Here is a 12916-nt window from a genome sequence, read left to right as displayed (position 1 = left end):
TGCAAGACAGTATTCCCCTCCTCTCCTCTCTGCTTCTGCTAGTTCCTTCGCTCAGTGTCCTGCTCCTGCTGGCAGACTCTCCTTGTGTCCTCCATGTTGCGGAAGGCTTTATCTTTACATCCTGACTTATCAGGAGTACCATCCATCTGATGTGGGTGGGGGTGTTCGAACACAATGGGTGACTTTCTCAAGCCAATAGCCGTGTTCGCTCAGATTTGAGCAGCATCTGTGAGAACAGGATATACAGTGAACTGATTAGTGAACCAATTTCATTTCTAATGGGATCAGCTTCCTTCAGATGTTTGTGTGTGCATTATCCCCTGCAATCCCCAACGTGGCTGGCAGGCAGGCAGTGAGGCTGGATTTCAGCAGTCACCAAGAATTGAAGGTGCCCTTGTGACCTGCAGTGAAACTGGCGTTGTTGGGCAGTCTTGAAAGTTGGATTTTACTGAGAGAGGCTTGTAGCTTGTAATGGGTCCCTGAGGGATTCTGAAAGCATGAGGTTCTCCATTGGTCAGGGTCAAGCACGGATGTTGCATCACAGCACGCCTACACAATATGTAACCCAGGGCATATGATATGGAGAGCAAGCTGTTGCTATGTAGCTGTCTCCCCCTCTCCGTGCTTCTGATGAATCCAAAGGAATGGTGGATCAATACAGTTTGGCACCAGCAGTGTTGCAGGAGTTGTTAGTCAGCATTGAATTCAAAGTTGGAGTGCCTTGGGGACTCCAGCTCCTGATTTTTTTTTCTCTCCCTTGGGGTTAACTTCCAAAGCCTTCTCCATGAGTGGGGAAGCCACAAGGCAGCAGAAGTTTGAAATTAGTTTTCTTTCTCCTATGCGAGCTCCCAACCATGACTGACAAGCCTCACCTGCCTAAGTTAACTGGTTTTAAGGTGCCAGTAACCTGCCTTTGCCCCTTCTCTTGTCAGGAGAAACATTTCTGCCAGTCTTCGTAGCTAAGCCACACATGAAGGCCAGGAGTTGGCTGTCAGAGGCTATTTGAGATGCATACCACTGGGAGAATTTAATAGGTAATGGGAGTCTCGCCCCACCAAAGGAATCTCTGAAAGATAAGACATCTGCATGTCAACTGGAATCAGGGAGCCTAGAAGCAGGCCATGCATGATCATGCTGGTAGTCAGGTACCCATCCACACTAATCATATTTGGTCTGTAGTATCTTTACTACAAGAGCCTGTCTAAATTCTTCTCTACCACACTCTCAGGCAGCTGACTTTACAGTATACACCCTCGGGTAGAATGCTGCTGTTTCGTCCATTCTGAAACCCAGATACCTTAGCTCTGAAAATGTTTCCTATCTGTGCTTTTCTTTATTTGTTTCTGTGAGGAAAATAATTTTTTGTTTTAAAAAATGTAGAAGCGGTCGAACTGTAGATCCATTTAGTGGGGAACTACATTCACATTCTGTACTTTATTTTGTACACCTCTATTAGGCCCCTCCTCTGTCCGCTACACTTGTCCTTTCAACTCAATGTACTACATAAAGGCTGTGGTTGCCCTTGGAGTGTGTAATTTGGCAAAGTCCAGAGATTGGGATGAATAATGAATAGAGATAGGATTCCTTAATATCTGTACCAATCCTGGATTGAGGAATGAGTTCTTCTGCCCTCCTGTGTGTGTTTGCGCGTGTATGTAATGAAGTTACTATCTATCTCCCAGGGTGTTGGCTGCAGCTTGGAGGGTTCCTCTGCGACAGGAGGCTGGGTGTTTGTGTTCAACATGAGAGGCTTGAGCACAAGTCATCCAGTTTAGTACTGATGCAGTGCAGACCTGCCATTGTTACTGACTTAGTATGGGTACATTGCAATGTAAAGGCCTTGTGATCTGTTTAAAGGAGTAGGAAATTCTCTCCTGAGGGCCAGCATTTAACCCTCAATAAAGGTGGCTAAGTTGGTAACTGTCAATGTTTGTGTGAGCTTATGGTGCACAGCTTGGCTGCTGTTTCCTAATTAACAGCACTGATACACCGTAGGGTGTGATGCAGTTTGAAGTGTTATGAAGGGACAGTAAAAATACATCTAATGTCCATGTTTCACTCTTCCTGCTGGGTGAACTAATGTTTTCTCTGTGTGCAGTGGGTCCACTCTCTGCTGAGAGTTTGTGCCATCATCAGCGTGATTTCCGTCTGCATGAACACACCCAAGACCTTCGAGCACTACCCACCGCTGCAGTATGTAACGTTCACCCTCGACACCCTGCTCATGTTTTTGTATTCTTCAGAGATGATTGCAAAGATGCATATTCGCGGCATAGTCAAGGTATGTTCACCTCGGGTTTATTGCCACGGAGTAGAAGTGTCACGAGAATTAGTTTTTTGCAGCAGAAGCACAAACATAAATTAATATTAATTACACATACATGACAAACTAAATGTAATATTAGTACAAATTGAGAGAAAGCAAAGTAAATCTAATCTAAGTTAGGGTTTTGCAGGTCAGTTCAAGAACCTGATTGCAAAGGGAAAAAGCAATTGTTGAGCCTTGAGTTTGTGGATCTTCAGGCTTCAATCTCCCTTCTCCCCTCTCCCTTTGGAAGAAGATAGAAACACCTGAAATCATGTACCACTACTTTCAAGGACAGCTTCTATTCTCCTGTTATGAGACTATTGAGCAGTCCCTAGTACAATAAGGGGGATAGGTGGCAATCCACCTTGTTATGAACTTGCACATTATTATCTGTATGTACAGCAATTTCTCTATAACCGTAACACTTTATTCTACATTCTGTTATTGTTTTACCTTGTTCAATTTACCTTTGCTCCACTTAAGTCTGTTTTTTTACCTTAATGCACTTGTAATTAGTTGATTGGCGTGAATATTTAGTTATTCTATATATTATTCTAAAAGTTGGCAGAATAAAAGGTGGGGGGAAGGGAAGGAGGATAGCTAGAGAGATGGGTGAAGCCAGGTGGATAGGAAAGGTAAAGGGCTGGGGAGGAAGGAAGCTGATAGGTAGTGGACCATAGTAGGAAGGAGAGGAGGAAGGGACCTTGGGGGAGGTGAAAGACAGGTGAGAAGAGGTAAGAGGCCAGAGTTGGAAATAGAAGAGGGGAGGTAGTGGGGGGTTTATTTAACTAGCTATTAAGTTGGAGGTTACCCAGACAAAATTTAAGGTGTTTCTCCTCTACCCTGATCATGACAGGAGGTGGCCATGGACCAGCACGTTGGAATGATAGAAATGTTTGGCCACCGGGAAGCTCTGCTTTTGGCAGATGGAGTGGAGGTGCTCAATGAAGTGCTCCCCCAATTTACAATAGGTCTCACCAACGAAGAGGAGGCTGCATTGGACACAATAGACAACCCCAGCAGATTCACAGGTGAAGTGTTGCCTCACCTGTGGAGGTGAGAAAGGAGTTGAATGGGCAGATGTATCACTTCGGCCACTTGCAGAGTTATTAGTGATAAGGAATGAATGGACAAGGGAATCACGGAGTGAGTGATCCATGCAGAAAGAAAAGGAAGGGGTAAAGATATGTTTGGTGGTAGGATCCCTTGGGAAATGCAGAAGTTGCAGAGAATATGTGTTGGATGTGGAGGCTCATGAGGTGGTAGGTAAGGACTAGAGGAACTCTAGTAGATGGGGTGAGCACAGATGTCCAGAAAATGGAGGAGCTGCTGGTGAGGGCAGTATCAATGATGGAAGGAGGATGACAAACTATACCTTCTTCATGGCAGAATCAAGATTAGTGACTGGCTGTCACTAATAATGAGTATTCCTTGCCTTGTTGTAGTTATTGATGACAGTATAGAATCATCTGTGGTGCAGAGAATTTCTGCCTCCACTGTCACAGGGAAGGCTGTTCCCAACTGCCCTTGTGAGATGTTTCTTTGTACCATTACTTTCCATGTGATGACTGTTCCCACATGCTGTGGGAAGGGAATTCAAGCCCTGATAGGAAGGTGATATCTTCTCATTTCCAGGATCATATCTGGATTAGAAGGCATGTGTGGTAGGTAGTGGCTGAACAAATTTAGGTTGTGTTCTCTGCTGAGAGAAAATGAGGAGAGAGCTGGCAGAAGTTAATCTATGCCTCATAATCTGAACCTTTTTCCCAGGATCAAATAGTTATTCAATACTATCATCCCCTCAAAACGTAAGCTTCAAGACCTAGGCCTCAGTATTTCCTTGTGCAACTGGATCCTCAACTTAGTGCAGACCCCAGTCAGTTCAGATTGCCAACAGCAACTCCTCCACGATCACCATCAGCACGGGTGCAGCACACGGCTGTGTGCTTAGCCTCCTGCTTTCTCACTTTATCCTTATGACTGTGAGGCTAAGCATAGCTCCAATGCCATTTTAAGTTTGCAGATGACACTACTGTTGTTGGCTGATTCAAAGGTGGTGAATAGTCAGCATATAGCAGAGAGATTGAAGATCTTGCTGAGTGGTGCCACAACAACAACTTCTTGCTCAATGTCAGCAAGAGCAAGGACTTGATTATTGACTACAGAAGGAAACCAGAGGGCTATGAGCTAGAACTCATTGGGGAATCAGAGGTGGAAGGGATCAGAAACATTAAATTCCACAGTGATATTTCAGAGGATCTGTTCTGGATCCCACACTTTAAGTGCCAACACAAAGAAAGCACGGCAGTGCCTCTACTTTCTCGAAATTTGTGAAGATTTGGCATGTCATCTAAAACTTTGATAAACTTCTATAGAAGTGTGGTCGAGAGTATATTGACTGCTTGCATCATGACCTAGTATGGCAACATCAGTGCCCTTAAATGGAAAAGCCTACAAAAAAGTAGTGGATACAGCCCAGTACATTATGGATAAAGCCCTCCTTACCCTAAGCACATCTACATGGAGCACTGTAGAAAGACTGCAGCATCCATCGTCATGGACCCCCTCCACTCAGACAATGCTCTCCGCTCACCGCTGCCATCAGGAAGGAGGTATAGGAGCCTCAAGACCCATACTAACAGGTTCAGGAACAATTATTACCCCTCGGTTATTAGGCCCTTGAGCCAGAAGGGATTCACTCACCCTCATTGCTGAAATGTTCCCGCAACCTATGGAATTAATTTCAAGGACTTTTTAGCTCATATTCTTGATATTTATTGCTTATCTTTTTTTTCTTTTTCTTTGTATTTGCCCAATTTGTTGTCTCTTGCACGTTGTTGCTTGTTGAGTGCAGTCTTTCATTGATTCTGTTGTTTATTTACTGTGTGAATGCCTGGAAGAAAATGAATCTCAGGGTTGTATATGATGGCATAGTTGTACTTTGATAATAAAGTTACTTTGATCTAATGCTCGAGCATGCATTTCAGGTAAGGGGGTTAAGTTCAAAGATGTTTGGAGCAATTTTCTTTCACAGATTGGTGGGAGTCTGGAATATGCAGTCACTGGAGGTGCTAGTTTCTAAGAAGCTTTAGATAGGCACATAAATTTAAAGAGAATGGAGGGATGATGGGATATTATGTGGGCAGAAGGCTTTAGTTGGGTGTTTGATTAGTTTGGTGCTGATGTGGTGTGCTGATGGCTTGTTCCTGTGCTGTATTTTGTCCTATTTCAGTGTGTTTTGAGACTTCATGAGGTGCTAGGACATGCTAGTACTACCGAATGGAACCACGTGCTCTCCTCTGCAGCCAAAGGCATTGAAGACAGCTACTATTTTACCTAAAAATATACTTAATAAGAATTTGCAAAATGAAACCCTACACTTAAAACATTCATCCCACTTGATCAGAATCAGGTTTATTATCACCCAACATATGTTGTGAAGTTTCTAATGCAGCAGCAGTACATTGCAATAGATGATAATAAAAATGATAAATAAGTGTATGTGAGAGAGATATTAAATTAAGTAGTGCAAAAACAGTAGTGAGGTAGTGTTCGTGGGTTCAATGTCCATTCAGAAATTGGATGGCAAAGGGAAAGAAGCTGTTCCTAATTTACTAAATGTGTACCTTCATGCTGCTCTACCTCCTTCCTGATGGTAGCATGGCATGATTTATGTCAGTTTACCTTTGTTTGCTTAAGGAATGTACACAGTGTGAGGGTTTTCTAATCACAAACGGGAAAATTTGCAGATGCTGGAAATCCAAGCAACACTCAAAATGTTGGAGAAGCTCAGCAGGCCAGGTAGCGTCTATGAAAAAGAGTCCAGTCAGCATTTTGGGCCGAGACCCTTCAGCATGATTTCAGGAAGGTTCTCTAATATGGGTACTGGCCCCTCGGTGTCCTTGGTTCGTCTGGTCTTTCTGCTAGAGACTTGCAGTGACTGCTTTGAACTTGAGTCACTCAGTACATGATTTCAGACTTGGGAAGACCATCGGGAATCTCATTGGGTTGGATGAGCTTTCAGCAACAGTGAATATTTGCTTCTGCATGTGTTTGTGGGTGTCCTGTGGACTAGCCCGTTGAGCATGGTGTGACCACTCCCTTCTCCTCTGAATGTTCTTGGCCTCTGACTATTGAAGAGGGGCGGCTGCTGCTGTGTATCCTGTGCAGGTGGAAGCAGAGCGGGTGCTAAAGAAAGTATCTACCGTTAACTTTGGGGAAAATACTTTCTCAACACTCTTTCCCCTTCTCCCCCCTCACACACCCCATTTCTGTGTTTAGATGCTAAGAGATGTTGTTCAGCCACTGGCCAGAGCTTCCCTCTCTCCCATGAGATCTTCCTTGCCTCTCCACATGTCTTCTGCAGCTTCGAGGTAGCCAATGCCTGTCACCAGTTTAGACTCACATGGAGATAGGATGAGGATATTCAGACCATTGACCTTGTTCTACCATGTGGTTGGATCACAGCTGATGTTAACCTCACCTCCCCGCCTTGCTTCTCTGGAAAATCCTCCAAGTTAACTCTCTGCCCCTGCAGCACTCTCGAGGAAGGCAGTTCCAGGCATGTGTGGAGCAGCTTCCTGATGTCACTTTCACCACCAACCCACCCTTCCCCCCCCCCCCCCCCCCCACTCTGGCCTCTTGTTTTTAGGATCTCCTTTTAAGGATCTTGTTCAGAGGGGATAGTTTTCCTTTATCTACTGATCAATTCTTCGAATGGTTTGAACAGCTGGCGGATTCTTGTGTCTGCCTGGAGAATGCAAGTCCTGCTGGAGTGTACCCATTTTCCGTCGTAATTTAACCCTTTTTTTGTTAGTACCTTGTCGGTGAAACTGGAATTTGATGTGAGTTTTTGTTGTCAGATTTGTGTTGCCTTGCTGCTGTCTGTGTCTTTATTTGCCTGAACAGTCGTCTGTGAAATGTAGTCCAATTTACAGTGTAGATTGCAGGTATTTTTTTACTGCCCATTATGCTGCTGGCATTTAGAGCAGCAATGAGGGTCCTCTATCTCTGGCAGTGTTCAGGGCTTCCTTTTTCATGTCTTGATGGGCCAAATGGCCTAATTCTGCTCCTATGTCTTGTGGTCTTATGTCAGTAATTTCTTCTCAGTTTTCACGACAGTCAGTTATGCAAGTCCCAGCTGGAGACTCCAGGAATACTATTGCTCATAGGCATACAAGGAATCTTTATTACTGTTTCCGAAACAATTTTGTATTATCAGTCAAGGTTGTTAACCCTGAGCTGAACCCTTTAATTTGGAGGTCCAGTAGACCACTCTTAGTCTGGCCTCTACTGTTTGACCTGTTTGGAATGGGCGACCCTACCAAGAACCGAAGCATAAAGTCCTGACTCCAGCCAACATGGCCTCCAGGTCATTGAGGCAACAAGGTTGTGGCCCTCTTGGAGGGTAAATGGCAGTAGTTTTAGAATTAGCTTTATTTGTCACACGCACATCAAAGCGTACAGTGAAATGCATCTTTTGTGTCAGCAACCATCACAGTCCAGAGAAGTGCTGGGGCAGCCTGTGAGTGTTGCTGTGCAACCAGCACTAGCATAGCATGGCCACAACTTACTAACCCGTATGTCTGGAAAGTGGAAGGAAACCGACATGGTCACGGTGAGAAAATACAAACTCCTTACAGATCTTGCAGCTAGCAGTGCAAAGTGTTGCACTACCGTGCCACCCTGTTTAGATTAGTGATGAGCACTGTATTGAAAGCAGGCATCACCCTGTACTGTCACTGGTGCCCGTCACCAGCATCGCAGTCACCTGCTGAGCTTTGTCATTTACTTTCAAGTGCCTTGTGTTGAGGATTGTTGCATTAGTGCCCATATTGTTGTTTTTATTGTTTCTCCTTGTAGTTTTACTGCTTCTCCTTGTAGTTTTACTTTCTTTACGTTTATGTTTGTCTTATCACCTGTTTTGTAAGCTTCTAGTAACTTGTAGAACACTTGGTTCTGTACTTCTCTAGTTTCTTGACTGCAAAGCTGATGTGTGACTCGGTCAATACTTTGTAAAAGGTTTCTAATCGAAACTAATTTGTAGAATAAAGGAAGAGCATGTGCTCAAGTTCCTTTACTTCTCTTTACCTTCCGTCTTTTGCTGGTACAAGTTGTCTCTAACTAACCTGTGCTATGACCTCATTCTTGACTTCAGGACAATCTCTCCAGATCAACAGGATATTTCTTTATTTGTTCCAAACACCTACTCATTCTTTCTGCCTTCTGTTTTTTTTTCCCCCAGTTTGATGACTTATTCTGAGCATGTGGTAGAGTGGTTTGATTGTAAAGGCAGCAAGAGCTCTGCTGTGATCCCAGTTACAATACATTCTCTCTTCCTGTTCTGAATAAAGACTTTTCTGTTCTCCCTTGCCTTTGGAGTTCACAACTAAATCTTGACTTGATTTGGTCATTTCCAGTGCAGTAAATCCCATCATACAGGTTGTAGATCACTGAGAATGCAGCATGGGAACAGGCTGTTCTGTTCAAATCTTTCTGCACTCCCCAGTTAAATCTACTAGACCACATCACAAACTGGAACCTGGGCTCTGATCTCTGATGTTCCCTCCCTAAAACTCACCTCAACCAAGACTGAGCTGGAGGGAACAGGTAGAGGCACATACATTAGGGACATTTAAGAGATCCTTAGACGTTTTAGAACAAAGAAAAATGGAGGGCTAGATTTGGGTTGAGATCCTTGATCTGAACTTGAAAAATTGACTGTCCATTTCCCTCCAAAAATTCTGCCTGACTCAGAGTTCCTCCAGCTTGTTGTGTTGCCCCAGATTTCCAGTACTGGCAGTCTGTTGTTCACGTCTGACCAGATTTGACTCTGCATTCCAGACCGAAGAGAAAATTTAATGTCTCCAGGACAGGAAGATCAGAATTAGGTTCATTATCAATGACTTGGATAGCATGAAATTTGTTTTTTCTTGACAGCAGTTTAATACAAAGACAAAATTACTATGATTTACAAAACTATCATGCAAAAAAAAAGGAATAGCAAGGTAGTATTCATGAGCTATTCAGAAATCTAATGGTAGACGGGAAGAAAAGCAGCCAGTGAGGCGTTAGTAGAATGATTCTGAATGTCAGTCACTTGTACAAATTGTGCAGTGTAATAGGATAGTGCATTGTCTGCTGCTTTGGATTCTCTGGAATACACCAAGCAGAGTGCATGGTACAAGCCCCTCGCTAACAATGCAAGACAAATACCAAACCCGCCAATATTGTTTTAGGGTGATTGGTACAGAAAAAGATCAGCAAGCCACCTGAGAGAGGAGACAGGAACAGAGAAAATAAAGTATTGGATCCTTGCGTAGAGTGGATGTGGAGCAGAAATCCGATAGAGGACATCACATGAGTCAGGCAGCATCTATGGAGGGAGATAGGCACCCAATCTTTTGAGTTGAGACCGTCTATTTGAACCATTTGGTCCATTGTTGTTCCAAGTTCTAGTATCTGCATCTTGTATCCCCAGGCTTGGAGGTGGGCTAGGAATTAAAGGAAAAGAGAGTAACTCTATTCTCGAGATGGAAGGTTGAATGTGACAGCCAGTCACCTGATTCTCTGACAAACAAGTAGACTAGGTTGTGAGGACCAGATGGGTTTTAATTGCGTTTGATTAAACTGTGATCTTTGTCTTTTTGTTTCTAGCTATTTATAACTGCAAAATTTAGCTGCAATTCATTGCCAAAGGATTAGAAATAACAGGAAGCAGCCTCTTCCTCTCTGCCTGTTATGCCAGGCTCATTACCTGTAGATTATTACCTTCTGTATATGTGTCCCAGTTGCTATGAAGCTTGAATGTGGTGACCTTTTGCCCAAAAGTGATTGTTAACAAACTTTTCTTTTATTTCCCAGGGTGATAACTCGTATGTGAAAGATCGCTGGTGTGTGTTTGATGGTTTCATGGTCTTCTGCCTCTGGGTGTCCCTGGTTTTGCAGGTGCTGTCCAATGTTGTCTGCTCAGTCAGGAAAATTTCTTGTGGTGCTATGAACGTAATTCAGACAAATTCCAACCCTTTTCTCTTTAGGTCTTTGAAATCGCTCAGATTGTCGATCAGATGTCCCCACTTAGCATGCTGCGGATCCCGAGACCGCTCATCATGATTCGAGCGTTTCGAATCTACTTCCGATTCGAACTTCCCCGCACTAGGATTACAAATATTTTGAAGTAAGAGCAAAAGATTTGCATTTCTCTAGATTCCTTCCCATATGTTCCAAAGCTCTGCAGACAATAAAGTACTTTTGATGTGTGGGCACTGTAACTCCAATTACTTAGGTGGCATAGCAGCCAGAGCTGCTCCTTGTTGCTCCAGAGACCTACGTTCAATCCTGACCTCCAGTACTGTCTGTGTGTAGTTTGCACAGTTCCCCTGTGACTGCGTGGGTTTCTTCATGGTGTTCTGCTTCCCTCCCACATGCAGGCAGGTTAATTGACTGCAGTAAATTGCCCTCAGTCTGTGACATGAATCTGGGGGCAATTGATGGTGGGAGTAAAATGGGAACAGTGTAATCAGGTGGTTGATGGTTGTCACAGACTGAGCTGAATATGGCAACATGGTTATGAACTGGTAATCCACTGGAATGTCGAATAACGTACATATTCGGAACATATTTGAGCTAAACTGAATATGAACACTTTCGATTTTTCTGTTTTTGCTTGTTCTTGTTGCCATTTGCATGATTTTATTTTTGTGTGGGAGGTGATGTTCTTATTGCTGTTTCAGTGATTTGTTTTTTTATGTGTGGGGGGTGATGGTTTTTTTTTGTTTTCTTGGCTGTGTGTGGAGAACAGACAAATCTCAGGGTTGTATAGTGCATACATACTTTGATAATGAATCTGCTTTGAATCCATTGAAGTACTATCTGGGGATGGGGGATATACCTGCTCTGAATTCCTTGGAAATTTCTTACAACTTCAGAAAACAGATAGCTCTTTGGCTGAACAACCTCCCCCTTCCTAACCCAAAAGCGGCTTACCTGAAAGGGGGCTACATTCCTGCCTGCAGTATTAGTTACCACCCTTACATTATTATGCAAAGCAAGTACAGTTGAAAAATTTGTTTTGCATACCATTCACACAGATCAATTCATGATGTAGTCCATTGAGGCAGTACAAAAAGGTAACAGGTGCAGAATAAAGTATAACAGCTACAAAGAAAATGTAGTGCAGGCAGATAATGTGTGAGGTCAGTGGCATACAAGCGAACCATTCAGTAGGATAGCAGCTGTATTTGAATCTGATAAGTACTTTCAGGCTTCTATAGCTTCTCCCTGAGGAGAAGAGAAAATGTCTGCGGTGGACAGTCTGTTTGATTATGTTGGCTACTTTGCCAAGACAGCAAGAATTATAAACAGGGGAGACTGGTTTCTGTGAGCAGGACTCGAACCCAGGGCCAACTATCTGACAGAGCAGAGCAGGTCTATTGCAGAACCGTAAGGACTCCAGAGTGATTGCTGGGTTAAAAGTGAGTTGCCACATTAATATTCATTGTCTGCTTTTCTTGTGCTGTAGGCGATCAGGAGAGCAAATCTGGAGCGTCTCCATCTTTCTCCTCTTCTTCCTACTCTTGTATGGAATTTTGGGTGTCCAGATGTTCGGCACCTTCACCTACCACTGTGTGACCAATGACACTCAACCAGGGTGAGAAGTCTCTCCGGCCATCGCTTCTCAAATTCGTCTTTTTCTCATATGTTTTGGTGCGATAAAGAACTTGCAGAACACAGATGCAGATAAGCAGCATTCACAGTTAAAAAAAAAACAAATTGTACACAATTTTTACAAGATGAATTGCAATCAGAACAAAAAATTTTACTTGCTTTCATGTTGATCTCAAATTTATTAGTAAATAACTACTTAAACTGCAATGAATTTAAACAGACTTTCATAAGATCACATGATATGCAGCTTCATAAGACTACTGCACTGAAATAAGGCCAGTTTGCCAGTTCCCTTGAATCCTCTGTCTTCGTCTTATCTATCAGTGTTTCTCTGTCTCTCCTTTCCTTGCATATGTTTGTCCAGTCTCCCTTGAGAGAATTGTTACTAGATTCTCCTTGAGCAAATGAGTTCCACATTCTTGCCGTCACCTTGGTGAAGAAGGTTCTGAGTTCCGCCACTAATTTCTTGGTGACCACCTTTGTACTGATCTCTAGTTACCTCAGCCTACTATTGAGAACATTTGTTCCTTAACCACCATCATTTTAAAGAAACTGGCCTGTAAACCCAACTTGTCCATGCTCAACAAAATGCCAATCTGAGATGGTCCCATTTCTCTTTGTTTGGCCAGTGTCCCTCTAAACCTTTCCAATCCTTGTACCTGTTTTTTGAACTGTTGCATTCATATCCACCTCTACCACCTCTACTGACAGCTCGCTTCACATGCTGACCATTTTGAGTGAGGAGAGAAAACTGCCTTTCAGATATCCTTTGAATCTTCCCCTTCCACCCTAAACCTGTACCCTGTAATTTTAAACTGCCATACCTGGTGGGGAAAAAGGACTTGTCTGCCCTCCCTGTGCTCCATGACTTTATAAACCTCTTAAGATCACTCCTCAGCTCCCTTCATTTCAAGGAAAACAGTCCCAAAATATACAGTTGTT

General features: G+C 43.3%; 1 protein-coding gene across 7 annotated transcripts in view; it reads left to right on the top strand.

The window, feature by feature from the left end:
• The window catches only part of nalcn (sodium leak channel, non-selective), a 181785-nt gene that overhangs the window by 2904 nt on the left and 165965 nt on the right, over positions 1-12916 (top strand). For all 7 annotated transcript variants that reach the window (XR_009512315.1, XR_009512316.1, XR_009512317.1 and 4 more), the window contains exons 3-6: positions 2099-2281; positions 10172-10255; positions 10345-10484; positions 11829-11957. Coding sequence is in view for 4 of the 7 variants with exons in the window: in XM_059970506.1 (XP_059826489.1) it covers positions 2099-2281; positions 10172-10255; positions 10345-10484; positions 11829-11957 (536 nt within the window). In the remaining 3 variants the exon portion in view is untranslated. The remainder of the gene's footprint in view (positions 1-2098; positions 2282-10171; positions 10256-10344; positions 10485-11828; positions 11958-12916) is intronic.

Source organism: Hypanus sabinus, chromosome 5 (genome assembly GCF_030144855.1).
Source record: "Hypanus sabinus isolate sHypSab1 chromosome 5, sHypSab1.hap1, whole genome shotgun sequence".
Classification (NCBI taxonomy): domain Eukaryota; kingdom Metazoa; phylum Chordata; class Chondrichthyes; order Myliobatiformes; family Dasyatidae; genus Hypanus; species Hypanus sabinus.
This window is presented reverse-complemented; position numbering and strand designations above follow the sequence as displayed.